The sequence below is a fragment of the Callospermophilus lateralis genome, chromosome 11 (genome assembly GCF_048772815.1).
Source record: "Callospermophilus lateralis isolate mCalLat2 chromosome 11, mCalLat2.hap1, whole genome shotgun sequence".
In the NCBI taxonomy this organism is placed as follows: domain Eukaryota; kingdom Metazoa; phylum Chordata; class Mammalia; order Rodentia; family Sciuridae; genus Callospermophilus; species Callospermophilus lateralis.
The window spans coordinates 4,624,740-4,645,424 of NC_135315.1; the positions used below are offsets into that span (position 1 = coordinate 4,624,740).

The 20,685-nt window shown below is 60.7% G+C and overlaps 1 protein-coding gene across 2 annotated transcripts in view; it reads right to left on the reverse strand.

Annotated features, from left to right (window-relative positions):
• The window catches only part of Mgat5b (alpha-1,6-mannosylglycoprotein 6-beta-N-acetylglucosaminyltransferase B), a 59,604-nt gene that overhangs the window by 21,742 nt on the left and 17,177 nt on the right, over nucleotides 1-20,685 (reverse strand). For both annotated transcript variants that reach the window (XM_076870767.2, XM_076870768.2), the window contains exons 4-8: nucleotides 14,424-14,539; nucleotides 13,806-13,879; nucleotides 12,750-12,920; nucleotides 11,942-12,106; nucleotides 11,143-11,312 (exon numbers count right to left, since the gene is read on the reverse strand). In XM_076870767.2, coding sequence (XP_076726882.2) covers nucleotides 11,143-11,312; nucleotides 11,942-12,106; nucleotides 12,750-12,920; nucleotides 13,806-13,879; nucleotides 14,424-14,539 — 696 coding nt within the window. The remainder of the gene's footprint in view (nucleotides 1-11,142; nucleotides 11,313-11,941; nucleotides 12,107-12,749; nucleotides 12,921-13,805; nucleotides 13,880-14,423; nucleotides 14,540-20,685) is intronic.

Here is a 20,685-nt window from a genome sequence, read left to right on the forward strand (position 1 = left end):
CTCTCTCTCTCTTCCTCTCTCTCTCTCTCTCTCTCTCTTCCTCTCTCCCTCTCCCTCTCTCTTCCTCTCTCCCTCTCTCTCTCTCTCTTCCTCTCTCCCTCTCCCTCTCTTCCTCTCTCCCTCTCTCTCTCTCTCTCTCTCCCTCTCCCTCTCTTCCTCTCTCCCTCTCTCTCTCTTCCTCTCTCTCTCTCTCTCTCTCTTCCTCTCTCCCTCTCTCTCTCCCTCTCCCTCTCTTCCTCTCTCCCTCTCTCCCTCTCTCTCTCTCCCTCTCCCTCTCTTCCTCTCTCCCTCTCCCTCTCTCTCTCTCTCTTCCTCTCTCTGTGTGGGAAGGACCTAATTAAAACGAATTCCTACAAAGGGCTCCGAGATCTCTGGCTCCAGTGATAAAGCGCACGCAGGGATCCTCAGCTCCTCTGGACGCATCTGCTTTCTGGGAACGCACGGCAGGGACGGCCCCGGATGTTTCCGTCTCCCCAGGCACCTGCTGGCCCTCTGAGCCCATCCAGTGCCCACCTCCCTCCTGAGCATCGTGGGCACTGCCTCGCAGAGGAGGGGCCAGAGATTTAACCGGGCACCTAATGAGCTGCCTCGGGATGCAGAGGTTAGGATCGCTAATGAGGAAGGAATGGTGTTCTCCCACGGGCTTTCTTCTCCTGCTCAGGATGGGCTGACCGACAGGAGCTTCCTGATGCCCTCAAGATGGGCCCACCCTTGGCTCCCTCTGCTCCTGCAAAGGCAGTGTCCTTGGACACCCCCACATGCCCCAGTGCCTCGGGGGTCCTGCCAAGGAGAGCTGCCAGGACCCCTGGAGCAAGGGGCTCAGAGCAGATGGGAGCACATCCAACCACCCCTTGGCCACAGTGACCACAGGACAGAAGGGAAAACCAGGGCAGGTGTCTCCCCACCCCCGCGGCCACGACGGGGACCTTGCCCCAGGCCAGCGCGTCCTCCCGGGTGTTTTTCCTAGTGAGTGAGCTCAGGGCTAAGAATAGGCCCAGCTCCCAGGAGAGCCAGCGAATCCGCAGACTCACGCCTGGACTCTGGGAGCGGCCGCTGCTGCTGGGGGGTGGCGGGGGTGGGGGGGAGCGTGGCCCCCACTGTTCCCGCACATCTTGCAGACTGGCGGGTTTATATAACAAACGCCTGTGGAGGCTGAGCACGGCCAAGGCTCCCGGTCCACACCAGGCCTGCCACCCACCACCGCCCAGCGGCTGGCCCCGTCACCCAGGGCTGGGCGGCTCCAGGTGCCAGGCTGGCCCCAGGCCATCTGCGTGCTCCCAGGGGGGGCCTGATGTCAAGTTCCCTTCAGTTCCTGGTGGAGCTCATTTCCCTGGCTCTGATGTGTCCATCTAGTCCCACAAACCTCTGTGCAGAGGCCCTGGAGGGCAGAGGACGGGCAGGACTCCACTCCCAGCCCCAGCAAAACAAACCTCGCATGAAACGTGGGCTGAAAGGAGAGATGTGAAGCCCGGTGTCCCCTGAGGGGACGGCGAGGGCTCTGAGTCCTTCCTAAAAAGGCCGAGCAGAGAGCAGTCTGGCCTCCGGGAGGCTGCCTCCCTTTTATCAAAGCCCCTTTGTGGTTTGAGGGTCAGTTCTGAGGGTGCTGCCCTCCAGGCCCACTCTGCCCAGCGTCCCCCTCACCAGCCTCCTCTGTCCCCATTTGACAAGACCCTCTCCGGGTGCACAGGGTTCTCCTGCCTCAGAACCCCGACGCCTGCTCCAGGGAAGAACCCCAACCTCAGCCTCTTGGAAGCAGCGCCCCAAGGCACCCCATCTGGCCCCCAGGCCACCCCACCCGCCTGAGTGCGCAGACCCTGCCCACAGCCGGGGTTTCATTAACTGCCTTTGCAGCCGCCTGCTCACCGAGGGGACCAGGGCAGGGCTGGGGAGGGAGGTGACGGCCGCCTCAGGACGAGGTTTGAGGGCAGATGGTGCGGCTTCTCCAGGGGCCTGACGTGCACACAACCGACCCTCTCCAGGGCAGCAGGGCAGGGAGGCTGGGGACCCTGTGTCCCCCCTGGACCCCAAGGGAGAATGAGGGGCTTGGACCAGGGCAGCCCCACCCCAGATTCCTTGGGAAACACTGAAGTCATCCAGCCCCTGGCAAAGGTCCCCTCCTGCGCCAGGTGCCCAGGCACTGGACAGCAGAACAAAAATGGAGACAGGAGGAGGCTGGGATTCCCTGTCAGTCAGTCGCTCGCCTGCCTGCCCAGCTCCTCCCATGGGGACGCCAGTCACAGGTGCTCGGCCCAGGAAGGAGCCAGCGCTTCTCTCCCTTTTCCTATCCATGGACTGAAACATCCGAAAATATTCCAAGCATCCAGAAAATGAAGCAAAGAATATAAGGAGCTGAAACACCACACTCCCCAGCCTCCGCCCACTTGGCATCCCCTCCCACTTGGTTGGATTGTGTTGTTTGAGGGTGACCCAGGACAAGCCCGGGTGCAGGCGGGTGTGTTTCAGAGCATGTCTCCTCCCCTCCTCGTCCCCCCATTTCCAGAAAATACTCCCCTCCCCATCAAGATAAAATGGAAACCATCAGAGGGAGTGCCCTGTCCCCAGCCCCCAACCCTGTGCCCTCCAGCACCCACACCCCCGGTCTCCTCCCTCTGTCCTGGCCACCCAACTTCTCCCCACTCTGTCTCCTTCACGCCCTCATTTAAACCTGCTGACAACTCTCCCACCTTGAAAAATAGGCCAGCCTCGGTGACGCCCACGTGCCTCCCTAACGCTGCTGACACCCTGTCCCAGTACCCACGAACGTGGCCTCACACAGTAACAGGTGAGGTCCAGGGGAGGCCACCCAGGGACCCCTCATCTAGTGTGACCATGTCCACATACAAAGAGGAAACTCGGACCCAGGACGCGCAGGGGCAAGAGAAGTGGAGACGCAGAAAGACGGCCATCTCCAAGCCTAGGAGGGCCACAGATGGGGAGTGGGGCCTGCAGGGGACTCTGCCTCCCAGCCTCACCAGGAGCCCAGCCTGCCCACGCCTGGACTCGCACTCTGGCCTCCAGAGCTGTGAGCTGGTCGGCTCCTGCTGTGTAAGCCCAGCCTGGGGCACTGTGAGCCACAGCCCGGGGGAGACTCTTGCCCCTCCTGGAACTCTCCCCCCAGGCCCTCCACAGCCGCTGAGTCTATGACCTTTGCCCCCACGACTCAATCAATGGCTCTTTCTAGGGTCGACAATGATTTCCTTGTGGCCAGATTTCTTGGACTTTATTTTATTTTATTTTTTATTTGGTACCAGAGGTTTAACCCAGGGGTGCTCACCTACCCACTAAGCCACATCCCCAGCCCCTTCTAGAACCTATGTTATCTAGAGACAGGGTCTCACTGAGTTGCTCAGTGCTTCACTAACTTGCTGAGGCTGGCCTTGAACCCGAGATCCTCCTGCTTCAGCCTCCCAAGCCACTGGATTACCGGTGTGGCCACTGTGCCCAGCACCTTGCTGGACTTTATTTTTTTAATATATTTAGTTGTTGATGACCCTTTACTTAATTTATTTATTTATACATAGTGCTGAGAATTGAACCCAGTGCCTCACACATGCCAGGCAAGTGCTGCACCACTGGGCCCCAGCCCCAGCCCCAGCCCCTGGCTTGACTTTGAAGGAGTGTGGGGCATCTCTGGCCACCCTGTCCTTTCTGAAGCACCCTCTCTGGCCGTGGTGTCCCACCCCTCTGCTTTGCCCCTTGGCCTCTGCCTCCCAGCCTGGGAGTGCGGGTTTCTCCAGTCTCTGCTCTCCAGCCTCCCTGCCACTCGGCCGGCCGTTCATCCACACGTGGGTTCAACTTCCAAGGTTCCCTCTGCACTCCACACCTCCCAGCTGCTGCCACAGGCACTGCCAATCATATGCTTGGAGCTCCTCAAGGTCTTTCCTACGGGCACCCAAACTCAGTGCTTCTCTTCCGCCCCCATCCCTGTTGGTCCATTTTCTGTTGCTATAACTAAATACCACAGACTGGATGATCATAGACGGAAGAGAGGTTTACCTAACTCACAGTTCTGGAAACTGGAAGTTTAAGAGCGTGCGGATGGCATCTCCTTGGCACCCACGGGGGGCCTGACATCACAGAGGGGGCATCATGTGACAGGAGAAGGCACATGTGCTAATGGGCCTCTCTTCCTCTGATAAACCATCTCCCTGGCCCCACCCTCAGGTTCTCACCTCTCCTAGTCACCTCCTGTTACAGTTCCTATCTGGAATGTCCCTGAAAAGCTCCCGTGTCCAAAGCAAGGCTCCCGAGCCGCAAGTCCAGAGGCGGGAGGCGGGCTCTGATGCCTCCACTGGACAGGAGCCCTGACCTCCGCGCGGAGCCCTCAGTGTGGTGGGTCACCCCACTGACAGCTGAATGCAGCACTGGAGGTGGGACCTCGCTGGAGGAAGCCGGCACTGGGGACAGTCCAGGTCCCTTCCCCGCCCTGACCCTCTTCCCGGGACACTCCCCTCCACCACGCCCTTCCAGTGTGACGTCCCACCCCACCTCGGGCCCAGAGTGACGGCACCAGCTAACCATGGTGAAACCGGGAGCCCAAGCAGACCTCTGCTCCTTCGAGGACTTCACGTCCGGTATTTGGCCACGGAGATGAAAGCCCACCACACACTGCCCAGAGGTCCAGCTCCGAATGCCGTCAGCACAGAACTCTGCAGACCAGGTCCCCAGCACATGAAGTCCAGGGACACCTGGACACCACAGCACCCCTGAGACAGGAGGCACCTCCCCGGCGGCTGGCTGGAGCTGCCCGCTTGAGTCTGGTCCTGCTCAGCTCCAGCTGGGCCCCTCTGCCCCGGCTCGGACGGGCTGGAGTCGGTCACAGCCAGGTCTGACCAGGTTCAAACCCCAAGGCTGCTGCCTCCGGCTAGTCCAGCTGTACTGCCCAGGGAACCAGATGTGGTCCTCACTGCGGTCATCCCTGGGGACCCTGCGGGTACTTCCCTTGAACAAACGTCCCTGGCTGGGGACCAGCTCCCAGCCTGGCCCCACACTTGGCAGGCCAGGGTCCCCTCCTGGTCCTCCATGTTTCAACATTCTCCTCTCAGGTTCCCATCATGGGCCAGTTTAGTCAACTAATTTTCCACTAAACCCAATTTCACTCATGGATGGAGGAAGAGCCGTCGTTTTTCCTCGTGCCATGTACGATTAATGACGCTTGAAATTATGCAGATAAAATTGATGAGCACAGCTGATTCTCTGCATGCGGGAAGGGAAGGCTGCCCAGGGACGGGGACATTCCCGACCACCACGGGCAGGCAGCAGGTGGGCGGGGCCCTGGCCGGCACTTCCCTCAGGGGCATGTCTGGGGTCCCTGTCCCCGCAGAGGGCATCTGCCCGCAAGCCACTGGGTCCCCGCGGCCCCACGAAGCAAAGCCGCAGACTCACTGCAGCGGGCCGCTTAATTAAAACACCAGGACACGGGGCCGACAGAGGCTGGCCCCGTCCAGCCTTAGTGCGTAGTCAGTGGCCGTGACATCTGCTGTGTGCGTCTGTGAATCTATGACAAGAGTACAACCCGGTCTTCGTCCGGCAGCCCTCCCACACGGGTCATGGCCAGCCAAGGGCGACGCCGCGGTCACAGAAGCTGAGATGGGGAATTCAGAGGACCTTTGCCTCCACGGACCTACTTCCAAGCCAGCCTGCGCCGCTCCCAGACGCTCTCAGGCTGCCAGCCAGCCCTGCTCCCCCCCACCCACCGCCCCCGCAGGCCGCCCGGGTCCAGGCTCAGTGTTACCAGCTTGTCCGGGGATCCCCGCCTCCCAGGCACAGCTGAAGTCCCACCCTAGTTCCTGTGCGGCCCTCTTTGGGGGTCAGTCTTTACAGCCCTGTTCCAACTGAAATCAGAGCCTGGGGGCCAGTGTCCGCCCAGCAGGGGAAGCCTGGATACCGGCCTGCACACAGGGAGGCCCGGCAGAGAGGAGGACAGAGGTCTGGGTGGGGCAAGGCACACCAGAGAATGCCAGGCGACCACCAGGAGCCAGGAGAGAGCCTGGCCTCAGAGGGAGGCAACCCTGCTGACCCCTGGACCTCACACTCCTGGCCTCCAGAGGGGGAGAGGACCCCTGCTTTGCTGTCTTCCTTACAGCAGCCCCAGGAGGTCCACAGGCTCCTGTTGAATTCACATCTCCCATTCTAGGAGGTCAGGGTGGCCCTGGCAGAGAACTGAGGCCTTCACAGCTTAGCCTCTACGCTGGCCTCATCTCTGCCTCCTCCCTCAACTGCAGGGTCCAATACGCCCCCCTTTACAACCATAAAGAAGGGAGAAAAGCACCCTGCATTCAAGAGCGTGTGGCACCAAGCACACTGCAGGCCACCAGGTTCCCTCCCCACCCCAGGAAGGTCACAAGAGGCCCACTATCTGGCCACCTCCAAGGGGCCTCCCTGGCCCAACCCCTGCACTCACCTCACCCTAGCTCCCGGCTCCTGGCACCAAGGGTGTCCTGGGAGCCTCAGGGGTGCAGAGGCTGAAGGAGGAATCCTCATACCCTCCAAATCTTCTAGACCTGAGCCCCACCTGGGCTCTAGTGCCACTCTGCAGGCCCCACACCGGGGACACTAAGGACAGTCCTTTTGTGCCGGTCAGCGCAGAGCCATTGGTATTCCTCAATGTGCCCAGCCCACAGCCACCGGGTGGTACTAGGGGAGACCGCTGAGCTTTGGCCCTCCCCAACTCTTGGTGCTCACTGTAATCCCCTGGGGGGCATTAAGAAACTGACCCCCCATCCAAATCTGTTAATGGAGGGGCCCAACCTGGCTGTGCCCGAGGCTCTCGGGCATCCTGCTGCAGCCAGGCTCAGAGCCCATGTGATGATCTCCTAGACCTACCTGGGGAATTCTCCTGGGGAAGGCGGATCTGTTTTTATTTTTAACAGCTTTTAGTTGTTTGTCAACCGTATCTGGTAATAGATTCAGGAAGCACCTTCCTAAGGATATCCCCCGTGGGGGCTGAGCCCTTTATACCACTCGGTCCTCTCTGAGCAAGATGCTCCCTCCCACCCGCGGGGGACCTCAGGCCAGGGCATCGCACAGCCTTGGGTGAGTCAGAGAGGGGCCCGCTCCCTGGAGACCCTGCCTCTGGGACTCGGGGTCAGCAGGAGCCTGTCAAGAAGTGAAGGCTTAGGGAAAGGATCCGGCTCTCTGTGGGCTGCGGGGAAGGGGGAGCGTGTGCATGTGTGTGCCTGTGTGTACATGTGTGTGCAGGGGGTGTGGAGAGGCCCACTGTGTGCGTATGAAGAGCAGGCATTTGCACAGGCACGCATGTGTGTGTGATGCCGAGGCGGCCTGGGCATGTGCCCTGGGTGGAGGGACGTGTGCGTGGGCGTGCGTGTGTGCATACATGTGTACACGCATGTGCAACATGAGTCGTGACAGGGGCGGCCGCAGGGGCATCTTCCAATCCTGGCCTGTTCACCAGGGCCTCCAAGTGAAGCCACCCCATGGTCACTGCTCAGGCACTGGGATGGGCAATGTGGCCACTCCAGGCCCCAGGGAGCAGCCAGAGGGCTGGCAGAGCTCTGGGCAGGTGAGGACTTGGGGTGGAGGTTGAGGGAGAAGCCCCCGCAGGCTGAGAGGAGCCACTGGGGTAAATGTCTGCCCTCAGGGACTCCTGAGCTCGCTGCTTCTCTCCAGCAGGACGGTCCGCTGGACGTTGTGCGGGCTGCCAGGAGCAGGCAGGAGAAGCTCCCCGTCTCCTCCAGGGATCAGTAACCAAAGCACATTCCAGCCTCTGGCCCAGGCCCTGCCCAGTCTGACTCTGCTGGGCAGCACTTCCTCCAACCGGCGGACAGCGCGGGGCGGGGAGCCTGACAGACGGATGCTCCCCACTCACCAGGGCTTTGGTGTGGCTGAGCCTGGGACAAGGAGCTCCAGATGCCCTTAGGAGTCCTGCTGCATCTCAGGTCTCTGAGGACCCATGAGAGCTTTGCCGGCTGCTCTGCCTGAGGCAGGTCTGGCTCCCTGACCTGGGCCCCTTTCCTCTCCCTCCTCCTCCCCACCCTCTGACTTTCCTGCAGGAGCCTCCAGGCTGGGGAAACGTCTCTTTTTCATTCTTTGCAAACGTGGACTACCTTGGCGGCCTCTGCTCCACAGACAGCCTGTGCACCCCCTGAGCTCTCTGCTTGGAGGGAGCAGGGTGGGCAGAGCGCCGCCTGCAGCAGTGGGCGCTGACGGGAGGCAGTCAGGCACACCTCTGCTCTGAAGTGGCCTGTGCCACATGAACAGCAGGACCCTTCAATAAGATGCCACGGGGCGAGATCCCCAGTGAGGGGCGCGCTGCTCGCCTGGCCCAGAGCAGAAGCTTGCCTGTTTCAGCACCAGCACTCGGGGACAGCTCCCAGCTGGCTCCTGGCCTAGGGGCTTGGTGACCTTCAGCAGCAGAGGCTGCAGGGGGCACCTCCTCCTGCACAGCCTGCTGCCCACTGCCCCACCCCCACTCACTTGTTCCTCTCTCCTGAGCCTCCTGGAGACAGCACATTAACCTAAAAATAACTCCAGTGTGTGGCCTCCCAACCACCAGTTCATGGAGTGGCCTCCTCAAAACACACCCAGGCCCAGCCTCCTCTCCTAACTCAACACGACTGCTCCACGGAAGGACTGCTCCATGGGAAGTCCACCTGGGTTCCTGGCAGAGCCCAGGGAGGGTACGAACTGCCAAGGCTGAACAGCTGCCCCCAACAGGAGCTCCCAGGGCGCCAGTGAACTGAGATCACTGATGGCTTTGTCCCCACATTCAGTGTCTCCTCTGTGCCACCGAGCATCAGCACTAGGGACTTTTCAGAAGAAAGTGACATCTAGAAACACACATCACCAAGATGGAAGGCAGGCTCGGGGAGGAATCTCATTCCTGCTAGGAAAGCACCTGAGAATAAGTGAATGGGTTCACAGAGGACACACTCGAAGGATCCGGGGCTTCCTTCCTTAGGCCCTGGGGCAAAACTAGAGATCCCATCCAAAAGTCCTCGAGAAGGAAGAATGGAGCCCACCCAGCACCAAATCGCTAGCGTGAAGAGAAACCGTGGTGACGTGGACTATGTCACAGCTAAGCCCTTCGGCCCCTTGGAGGGAAAGACGCAGAAGGAAATTTAAGAGATGCACACAAATTAGATCTTTAACACACAACTCACACGGATTTATACCTGGGGTGTGTGGAGAACCCCTCCAGCTCCATGAAAAGACGGACCTGGCAGGAAGAGGCAGACCAGGAGGCCACGTTTCCTACCAACAAGAAGCGACAGCCGAGCCAGGATGGGACTCGTGGCTGTCAGGAAATGCCAGGACGGGACATCGCATGCATGCTACCCTCACTTAGCAAGTCTGATCACCCTAAGAATGGGGCGTGTGGCCAACAGGTGGGACTGCCAGGTGACAGAGTCACCGTGGAAACCAGTTTGGCATATTCTTATAAAGTTGAATTTTCATGCACCCTAAATCCCCGCTGGAGGGGGGAAACTGTGCATCTAAGTCTGGACCCCAGAGAAACTGCCTCAGTAGAAGGGTCTGTCTCTCAGATGTCCTCAGTTGAAGGATCTGTCCTTGGACGGTTGTACTAGAACACACTGTGGGTTCAGCACCAGATTTCAGGCGGCTCCCAGCCTGGAGTGGGCTCTTCAATGACCTGAGAAATCCTTACACAGGTGCCCCAAGTGACAGGGACATGAGTGAGCATCACAGCATACACTGTTCAAGCCCATTTGGGCTTTTTGTTTTGTTTTGTTGTTTTGGTACCAGGGATTGAACCCAGGACTCTTAACCACCGAGTCATATCCCCTGCCCTTTTTATTTTTTATTTTTGAAACAGGGCTTTGCTAAGTTGCCAAGGTTGGCCTCAAACTTGCAATCCTCCTGCCTCCATCTCTAGAGTTGCCAGAATTACATATGTACACCCCAGCACCTGGCTCAGAATGATTTTTAAAGCAAGAAAAAATGTTCACAGACAGCAAATACTGACGAATAATTATGGCACAGTCACACAGTGGAATATTACACAGCAGTGGAAATGACTGGAAAACAGTCACGTGCAACAGCACGGACAAGTCCGACGCAACCATGGGTGAAAAGACAGGCCTCGGAGGCCAGGACAGTAGGTGCCACTGTCACACAGCTCAGAACCAGACCAAACCTGAACCACACGTCGTTTATAGACACACACCTATGGGGAAAACTCTTTTTGAAAAAAAAAAAAAAAAAAAGCGAAGTATAATCACAAAATTCAAGCCTTAGGTTTCCTCTGGGGGGAGGCGGAGGAATGGGAGGTGGGATCCAGGGCCTCCCGAGCCTCTCCATCTTGAGGTGGGCAGCGACACCAAGGAGGTCAGCTTACCCCTGGTGTCCTCACGTATTCCACGTACTTTCATAGGAAACCTGTCTTCCCTCTCTGCTCCACACTCACTCTCACACACTCACACTCACACACACACACTCACACACACGCACACTCACACACACTCACTCACACACTCACACCCACACTCACACACTCATACTCTCACACTCACACTCACACTCACGCACACTCACACTCACACACTCACACACACTCACACTCACACACACACTCACACTCACAAGCTTTAGCTCCACCCTCTCCCCAAACACCAGGAGCTCCACCTCTGACAGATGGCAGGAGAGGGACCCTGGAGACTCAGCAGAGGAGAGAGGGTGGGCACCACCCAGCCACCCTAGCACCCACCCTCCAGGTGGCCCAGCCCCCACAGTAGGCCCAGGAAGGGATCTGTTTCCAGAAGAGAAACCCCCCAGGGTGTGTGTGCCCGGCCCACCAGTGGCAGGCACCAGGGACCCATCTGCATGACGAGGCTCAGCCCCGTGAGCCGATTGTGTCAGGCCCTGAATGCAAACACTGCCCCCCACCACAGGTCAGAGACGGAGACTGGACACCGTTAGAACCGTGCTGTGCAAACACACTTCCTGGGTGCATCCCACGTGTGGCAGGACGTCAGCAGGAAGGAGAAGCAGGGGACAGACAAGCGGGCCAGTGGGGAACTGGGGACGCCGGTACCTGACCGAGCAGGAACCACCCAGGATCCGGGGGCCGTGGGGCCTGTGGTGGAGCCGCGGCTCCTGGGATAGTCCTCCTCGGTCCCTTCCTGGCCCCAGCCCAGGGCAGTGGCTGTCCCCAGCACTCACCTCTGCAGCTCCTTCAGGGAGACCGTGACCCGCAGGCTGTGGCCCAGGATGTAGAGAGCAGCCAGGATGTCCGCCCACTGCACCATCTCCCCCAGAGGCCCGCCCTTCAGCACCCGCGGGCTGAAGACGTCCCCGGACTCCTCGGTCAGGAAGCCAATGTGGACAAGAATCTGGGTCAGCGGGACGCAAGAGGTCAGTGGAAGGGCAGCAGACCTCTGCCCTCCCCCCACCCCCACTTCACCAGCTGGGGGGCCAGTGGCAGCAGACACTGTCCCCAGGTTGGGCACTTTGGGAGGCCAAGGTCACCGCCAGGTACTGGGGATGTCAGGAGTTATGTTCCAGACAGACAACGGTAAAGACAGACAAGAGACAGTTCAGGCAATGAGAGGGACTCAGACAAATAAACAGGGGAGACGGAGTCATGGAATTCTCCAGTATATGCATGGATGGACAGATGGGTGGATGGACAGACGGGTGGATGGATGGACAGATGAACGGACGGGCACAAGTCTCCCCCAGACTTTTATTCCAAAACTTCCAGCAGAAGCCATGACTTCTGCCTGATTGGAACAAGTTGTCTGCAGAACTCAGGGCGCTCCTCAGGCCCTGTGCTGCCCAGCTCCACAGATGGAGATCTGCACCCATCCTGGCCCGTCCATCCTCGCCTCCCTCGCTACGGATCCTCTGCAACGAAGCCCCCTGCACTTCTCGGAGGGCCTGCCCTGTGCCTGCCCAGAGGCTGCGGGCCCCGAGCACCACCTGAGCCCTGGAGGCCGTGTTCCCTGAGAGAATGACAGACCTGCTTCTGGTCCCTCCAGACGTCCCCCAGCTTCTGTGCCAGGCGTTGGGCAGCCGCTGCCCACTGGGCCGTGAGCCGCTTGGTCCGCTTCTTCATGAAGATCAGGGACTCCTTCCCACTGCCCATCAGCTCCAGGAGGTGCGACAGGTTGCTCCGGAACACTGCCTAGAGGTGGGTCCCGACCTCAGCTCTCCCAGCCCCGACCTGCAGCCAGGCCCCCGTCCCCGCCACACTGGGGACAGGGACTGTCACCTCTCGTGAGGCTAGGGACTGCTCCAACTTCTCTTGTCCTTTCCAAGGGGCCCACCAGCCCCCAAAGCCGAGGAGCTGGCTCTCGCCCCCCACACGGACCCCCAGCCAGGCTGGCGTGTCCCGGCTCAGCTCCCAGCTGGGACCCTGCCTAGGGGGCCGCTGCGAGGAGCGGTGAGGGCAGTGGCCAGAGTCGGGGCAGGGCTGCCCTTCACCAGGTGCATTAACGCCCTTAACTGTAAGCCGAAGACTCGTCATCCGCAGAAGGACGGCCAGGAGATTTAGGTACAAGGAAAGTGACTGCACCCAGAAGGCCCTCAGCAAATGACACCTTTATCACTCTTATCCCCGCCCCTTAAGGAGGCACCTGCAGGGCCCCTGCCTGCCCCTGAAAGCAGCTTCGCTGAGCAGCACCCCAGGGCGAGGAGGGACACTGTCTGACTGACCTCCCACCTGTCCACCTCCTGACACAGCCCGATTCCACCTGGGCAGGGCCGAGGTCTCTCCCACTGCCCCGAGACTGTCCAGCCTGGGGGACGTCCCCCACCTCCAGGCCTACCTGGACTCTGGGAAGGGGCTTGGGGGCCGTCTGAGCCGCCGTCTGGTTCCTCCAGGGCAGTGGGGGACAGAACCACTCGACCTCACTGAGGTAGATGAGGAAGGAGCACTCGGTGCCGTCCACCCCGAAGAAGGCGTAGCAGGGGTCAGAGGTCCAGCGGGCACGCATCCACTGCGGAGGGGGCCGAGTCTGAGCAGTGGCATCACCAGCCCCCGCCCCTGCAGGCTCCCCTTGCGTGCACACCCCCAGGGACCCCAGGTCACCCAGGATGGGGCCCATGAAGTGTGTCCTGCCCTAGAGACACAGCAAGGAAGGGCAGAGACCTGGCCATGTGTCCTGGCCACCAAAGTCCCCAGAGGAGGCAGGGCCAGGACCTCCATCCCCTAGGCCTCAGCAGAGGAAAACCTTGGGGGAGCAGGTGGGTCAGGATACACAGGGGCCAAGTCCTAGGGGAAAGCCAGGAGGGGCAGCAGCGCAGGCCAGGCCTGTCCTTCATGCCTCAGGCCCTTTGTCACAGGGCAAGTGGCCTGGGCAAGGTCCAGGGAAGGACGCCCCCAGTGGTCCTCCAGGAAGGGGTTTGCAACACCACGCCCACCCCTCAAAAGCAGCCAGGAGGCTTTACAGCTGTGACTTGCTCCCCGCAGGGACAGGCACACAGCCAGAAGTGGCCCTGAGGGGGCGGGAGGGACGCTAGCCCGGCCAGCCGTGGGCTGGCCAGGAGGGTGGGGACAGAGCGGCCAGTCCCACTCCTTCTCCCAGCTGTTAGGCATTAGGCTGCCCGATGGCCCACATTTAGTAGCTCGTTTACCAGGAGAAAGTGCTGGAGCCCCTGGGGGGACATCCTGGGGAGCCTGGGTTGGTGGCCATGCAGAGTCCAGCAGAGACACTGTTTCCCTGGGGTCAGCTTCAGCCAGCTGTGCCTGGGCCGGAGCCGCAGGCTGGGCAGAGAGGCCCTAGCTGGAACAGCCCCCCAGGTCAGACTGCCAGGGCTAGGCTGGGACAGCCCCGGGGCCACCCTCCAGCCGCGCTGGCCCCCCCCTCAGCGCCAGGGCTCACCTCCACCTTTCCAGAGCAGTCAGGGAACTTGGGGTCACTGGGCGCCTCGCACTGGTCCCGCCGACCTTCCGACACTGTAGGGAGAGGTCAGCATGCTGAGGACAGGGGTCCAGGGAGGAGCCAAGAGGGAGACGGGGAGGGACAGAATGGTCTTCGATGGGACAGGGCAGCGGTGGCCCACCTCCACCACCCGCCTGAGTTTTATCACCTGAAAGGCCAGGAGCTCAGTGGCCTGACCAGGGTCCCCAGATCTGAGCTGCCCTCCTCCACCCCCGCCTGCTGGAAGAGGTGGCCGGAGCCCACGAGGAGCCCGGAGCAGCAAGGCGTCAAGCGCCCACAGCGCGGCCCTGCCCTTTCGGAGGAGGGCAGGGAGAGGCCTGCAGCCCTGTCGGCGGGAGTGGAGGGGCCTGGGACCCTCCCCACAGGCCCCTCTCTGGGAGCTGTCGAGCCCAGGGGCCGGACTCCAGGGACCTCCTCTGTCCCGGCGCCCCGCGGCAGGGTGGGGTGGGCCTGGGTCACCTTGCTGAGAGCCCGGCAGGAGCCAGGTGCTCAGTGGAGGGGTCAGGCCTCCGAGCACCCACGCACAGCCCTGGCGCGTGGTGCACACCCGACACCCACCCTTGCTGTGCAGGAGCAGGCTGTGGCGCAGGATCTGGTCCACCTTCACCGCGATGTCCGACACGTTCTGGGCGATGGCCTGGATCCGCTCCATGAGGCCGGCTCCAGAGGGCAGCCTGGGCAGGAGAGGCGGGGTGAGCCGCAGGACCGGCCTGGCCGGCCTCCGGGGGCCTGGGCCACTCAGCAAAGGCAGGAGCGTCGGCCCTCGGGGCGCCCAAGCCCTGCCTCAGCCGGGACCCAGGGCGGAGAGAGCCGAGGCCAGGTGGATGGGGTCGCGGCCACCCAGTGGAAAGCCACGCCCACGGGTGGCCCAGGGCGCTGCAGGTGTCCCAGGGGCCTGCCTGGGCCTGAGCAGAGAGGAGCCCCTGCCAAGAGCCTGAGCAGGAGCGCCCAACGCGCCCCAGTGACACAGGCCCAGCCAGCTGCCCGCTCTGTCCTCTCCCTCCGGCACCGAACCAAGATCAATTCCAACCGCGGCAGCCCAGGGCCTCCCGGCTGCTCGACTCCCGTGACCATCCCAGAGTGGACCCCGGCATCCTAAAGGGTTGCGAGCCCCCACCGCCGCGCCCTCCGCCCACCTCGATGCCGAGTTCGCCTCCTTGCCTTGATGGCCGCTGGGCTCGGAGCTCCTGGACGTCCTGCGCAAACCCTTCCTGAGAGGAGCCCACGGGCCTTGTCTCCTCCTGCGAGGTCAGCCCTGGGGCTGTTCCCTCTCCACACACCAATTCCACTTCCTACAGGTCTCTGCCACCTCTGGCTCTGCCATGTCACCCCCTCCTGTCCCCAGCCAAGGTCCGGGGCCTTCCTGGCCATATCTAGTGGGAACCGCAGGGAGGGTTTTTCCGACCTGGTCTCTGATGGGGTCTACACAGCCTGCCTCCCCCCTCTTCTGAGCAGGGGGACCTGTCTGCCAGAGAAGGCACAGCAGTGACCCTCGGTGGCCAACTGCCCTCCTGGGTCACCTTCCCCTTACTTCTACCATCTGTGGCCCATCTACCAAGGACAACTAGTGAGGGGGCTGGCGGGGACAGAGGCAGAGGAAGGGACAACGGGCGGATGACAGGGAGGGAAGGAGCCCCCCCAGACACACACGTGCGCCTGCGCGGACACACACACACACACACACACACACACACTCCAGCCCGCCCCTCATAGTTCCGTTTGGCACCCCAATGCCAGCTTCAGCAACAAACAAAAGTCCTAGATGGCAAGTGGCACCACACTGGGGCTGGGGGTGTAGCTCAGAGCGCTGCTTAGCACGGGCAGGGCCCTGGGTTCCATCCTCAGCGCCGAACAAAAATAAATAATTAAAATGAAGTGACCGTGACCATAAAAAAAAAAAAAAAAAAAAAAAAAATTGGCACGGCTTTGGTTGGTTTCCTGTGGCTGCTGTGGCCAAGTCCCTCAGACACAGGGGCTTGGAACAACCCGGCACAAGACAGCTCTGGAGGCCGGACGCTGGAAGGCAAAGCGCTGGCTGCCTCCCGGGACGCGGGAGCAGCTTCTGCCTCTCTCAGCTCCCTGTGGCCCCAGCACTCCCTGGGGCCTAGGTTTGGGCTACGTCGCCCCGTCTCTGTCCACATTTCCTCTTCTTCCAATTCACCCTGATCCAGTAGGACCTCATCTTCATTTATGACATCGGCACTGACCCTATTTGCAAATAAAGTCAATTTGTAGAATCAGGGCATCAGCAAACCTTGTTGGAGATTTGAGAGCCATCTAGAAGATTACCAATGAAAATGAGAGGTGAGAGACAGGTGTTTCCCATGTGCAAAATGTCCAGAGGCAGGAGCAAGAGGAACTATTTCTCACCGATCTCCAAATCCTCAATGGATGCTGTTGGGAAGAGAACAGCCAGCCGGTCCTCAGTTTATAATACACAGGGAGATGGGGTGAAGTTCAGCTTCTTGGGAGCTGTGTGACCCAAAGCCAGTCACTTAGCCTCTCTGTGCTCAGCACTTTTGTTTAAGATGGAGATGATACTGGTGGCTACCTCACAAGGCCATTGTGAGAACTGATTGAGGAAACTGGTGTAAAGCACACAGAACAGCAGCATCCGTGTGAAGCCCACAGGCATGTCAGTGATGTGACTGTCACTACTGTGACTGAAGTGTGGCAAAGGGATTTGGGTTAGAGAGGGGTGGCTCACACTTTTTACATCATCACCTTCCCAAGGAGTTTTTTCAGATTTTTTTTTTTCCTTCTCCTCACCAGTAACACTGGCCATGTGTGTTTGTACTGCAGCCCGCAGAGCCCACAGTCCACTGGGCTGCCCAGGACTGCTGTGCCCCTGTAGAGCCTGTGTTCACCCTTTGGGGATGCTACCCTCCTGCCGAGGACGCACAGTCACTAGAGCAGGGGGAACACACTGGCTGGTGTCCATGGGCTTCTCAAATGAACTCCAAATAGTCTGTGGGACTTTTTCCACACTGACCCAGGGGACAGGAAGGCGTCCCTCCAAGCAGAACCAACATGAAGGGAGGTGGCCTCGGAGCAGGAGACTGGGAAGCAGCTTCAGGTCAGGCTTGCTGACCAAGAGGGGCTCCTGCCAGGCCATCTGACATGTGGGTCAGACCACCCACCTCTCTCCCCCTTCCTGAAGCCCCTCTCCCTGGGGCTCCTCACCCCCCCCCCCCCGCAGGAGTCAAGGCCTTAGGGAGCGACAGGACGTGGCTGGGTGGCTGCTGAGCCCTAGAGGGGGTCCTGAGACCCCCAGGCAGGATAGTGAGCAGCTTGGCTCCGCCCAGTGTGGACCACACAGGGCGAGGCAGGACCCTCCCTGGAGCCGCGGAGGAACACCTTGAATTCAGACCGACAGACCCAGAGCCGCCTCTGGGGTCACTTTTGATGGCCACCTTAGGCCACTGACACAATCGCCATCCGCAGAACGGAGCCAAAGCAGTTTTCAAACTGTCACAAAGGGAGCCCCGGCCTCCCGGCTGCCCCAGCTGAGCGCAGGGTCTTCTCCCCACCTGTGCCCTCTGCTAACGTCCAGGCTCCGCCTGCTGCTCTTATGGAGGACAAAGAAGTCAAAGGATGCCCATGATTTTCAGGCCCGGTCAGCGACGCTCTGCATCATGGAGAGATTGACTGGAAAGAGCAGGGGCCAGGAGAAAGGGCAGGGGGCTGATATCAGGACTGCAGCATTCAGGAGGTGCTCAATAAGTGCTTGATGCGCTTCTGCTCCCCATTTGCAGCAGTCACCCCATTCCCAAGAGGAAATACCAAAGACCCAACCACAGAGCACAGCGCTTAACTCTTGGGGAGATTCAGCAGATTTCCTACAATGAGCGTTTTTTGGATGAAACATATCGCTAACACAGGCTTTGAATAATACAGGCGACATCTGTCTGGTTTAGCGAGTCCAGCTGGCTCAGAACGAAATGACTTGTGTCCCTGTCATTGTAATGGACTTAGCATCTGCAAAGCACTTTTTTTTTTTTGGTACCAGGGATTGAACCCCAGGGGTGCTTGACCACTGAGCCACATCCCCAGCTTTCTGATTTTTTATTAAGCTGCTTAGGGCCTCTCTAAGGTGCTGAGGCTGGCCATGAATTTGCGGTCCTCCTGCCTCAGCCTCTGGAGCCGCTGGAATGATAGGCGAGTCCACCGCCTGTATTCTATTTTCAAATAATAAACGATTAGGCTCCTTGCCCTGAGAGACCTTTCTACACACAATAAAAGGAGAGGTCTCAGGGCCTCAAAGCACAGTGGATCTCGGAGCTGGGGAGCCTCCATGGGAGGGAGGACAGGGGCTGCCTGGGAGACAGTGCAGCGAGACGCTGGTGGCCCCAGCAAGCGTGGCCCAGGGACACCAGGCTGATCACTCCAGCATGGCCTGGGCACAGCTTTTGATGCCCATGAAAATGTTTGAAATTCTTTTAAAACCAGGGAGGGGAGAACCTTGTAGATGGAAGGAAATGTTTTCGTATGCAACGTGAATATCTTGGCTTTAAACCAACACAGGGTGGAATTGCCACCCCCTCAGAATGCACAGGCTCCTGTCCTGACCCCAGAACCTCAGAATGAGACTTGACTTGGAAACAGGATCGTGGAGGTGTGATCTGAGGTCCTCCTGGAGTCGGCTGGCCCTGGTCACTATGCCTGGGTCCTCGCGGGAGGGACCCTCACGGGGAGGGACCCCGGGAAGAAGGGCTTCTGCTGCCTCGGGCCGAGGAGAAAGCCGGTGCCAGAGACGGGCAGGAGCTGAGGCCTCACCACGCAGATGGAGCTGGGCCTGCCGCCCTCCACCGGACCCTGACCCCAGACCCCACGGCAACGAGTTTCTGCCACCCAAGTCCCCGGCTCTGCAGCGCTGATTGACAGCAGCCCCAGGAGACTCACAGGGTCCTCCGTCTCCTTGACGGAGGAAGACCCTGAAGCCACACTGCAGCAGGTGGACAGGGCTCTCCCTGCGAGGACAAGAGAAAGCGTCCTGGCCAAGACGATGCCGATACAACACCAAACCCTCCCGTGGGTCGTCCCCGAGGACCCCGAGGTGGGGCAAGGTGGCACCAGTGGCTCGGGGAGAATCGGGTTCTCACCAGACGGCCGGGTCCCCAGCTGCCCAGCCAGCCCAGTGCTGAGATGGGCACTGTGGCTGCAGCGGGCGGAGGGGATCCTCCTGGGGAGGCCCGGGGCCAGGCCTCCCTTAAGGCCTGGACTCCGCACTCATCTTCAAGCAGGAACGAGGGGCCTCCGGTCCTGGTCCTCAGGAAGGGAGCCAAGAGGAAATCCCTTCCTATCCCCCACACGGCCGCAGGAGGGGCAGGACGTGGGCTTGGGGACAGACAGGCAGGGAAGCACCATCTCACGCAGGACGGGTGGACACTCAAGTGGGCGTGGGGACCAGACGTCGGCACCAGACCTGGACGGAGCACCCAGCTGGGCTAGCGACCCCCGCCCCAGGTGGGACCGTCCTCATGACAGGTGACGAAGGCTGACACTGTCCTGGCAGGAGGTGTGTCCTCGGCAACAGCCACCCTGTCCCATTTCCAGGGCACAAACCTAGAATCTGTCTGCTCAGGCTGAAGGACTTGGGGACAGCGCCCTAGGCCTTACCCCCACTGTCGAACGCACCCCAGTCTTCCTCCAACTGGTCCCTCGGTCGAGCCTGCAGTCCTACTATGTGCGGAGTGTTTTCATTTCTCTCCCTGTGTCTGCTGTGAGTGTTGGAAGGAAGGTCCTCTACCCACTGAGCCTGGACGGCGGGCTTCTGGCACAGCCGCGTGAGCAGAGCCCAGGCCAGGCCAGTGGGGAGGGGCCACGCCCAGGGCCCTGCTTGCTAGTCAGGGCCCCGCTCAGCCCCTGGGAGACGCTGCTCAGAACCACGGGCCCAGCTCTCAGCACCAGTGGGCAGCCCGGGAGTCGCAGGCCCGGCTCAGGCTCCTCTCTGAACCGCAGCCCTGGACTGGCTCCTGCTCACTGGCTGCTGGTGAGGACGGGGCAGAGCCCAGCGGGGTGGCTGAGCCATGGCCAGATATCATCGTCGTTGGTTGGTATTTTTGTTACTTCAGCCGGCTCCGTAGCAAAGTCTGGGAGGTCCACCTGCCCTGCCAGGTGGGGCCTCCCCTCCGCGCCCTCCAAGTCCTCTCAGTGCCCTCTCATGGCACCTGTCCCCAGGAACTTGCCCAGGGCCCTGGGGCCCAGGATGGACCTCTAAGCCGGGCCAGCCGACCCCCACTTCACAGCTCGGCACTGACAGCGGCCCAGAGCTGATACTGGGGCTTTCCCAAGGCCACATGGCGAGCAGGGGACAGCAGGGACTCGGACGCTGGTGCCCTGGGTGAGCCCTGCCTCTTCCGGGGCACCTGAGCGTGGGATGGGGGAGCGTGTGTTTTCCGCACACCCACGAAGCACCAGGTATCAGGAAATAAAAGGGGGCCAAGCCAGGCCTCAGGTCACTGCCCCCCACTCCTGAGGTGACCCTGGTGCAGCTGGCTGCTAGGCACTGCCCAGGCACCCGACAGGGCAGCCTCCTGTGGGCCCCAGAGCTCCATTCCTCGCCTTCTTAGGCCATCGGCTCTGGTCCTCAACTCCCTCTGGCCCACAAGAGAGTCCCCTTCTCCGGTCTCTCTGCCCCTCCCCCACCAGTCCCCTTCACCGGTCACCAGTCTCTCTGCCCAGCCCCAGGAGTCCCCTTCACCAGTCTCTCTGCCCAGCCCCACCAGTCCCCTTCACTGGTCACCAGTCTCTCTGCCCAGCCCCACCAGTCCCCTTCACTGGTCACCAGTCTCTCTGCCCAGCCCCACCAGTCCCCTTC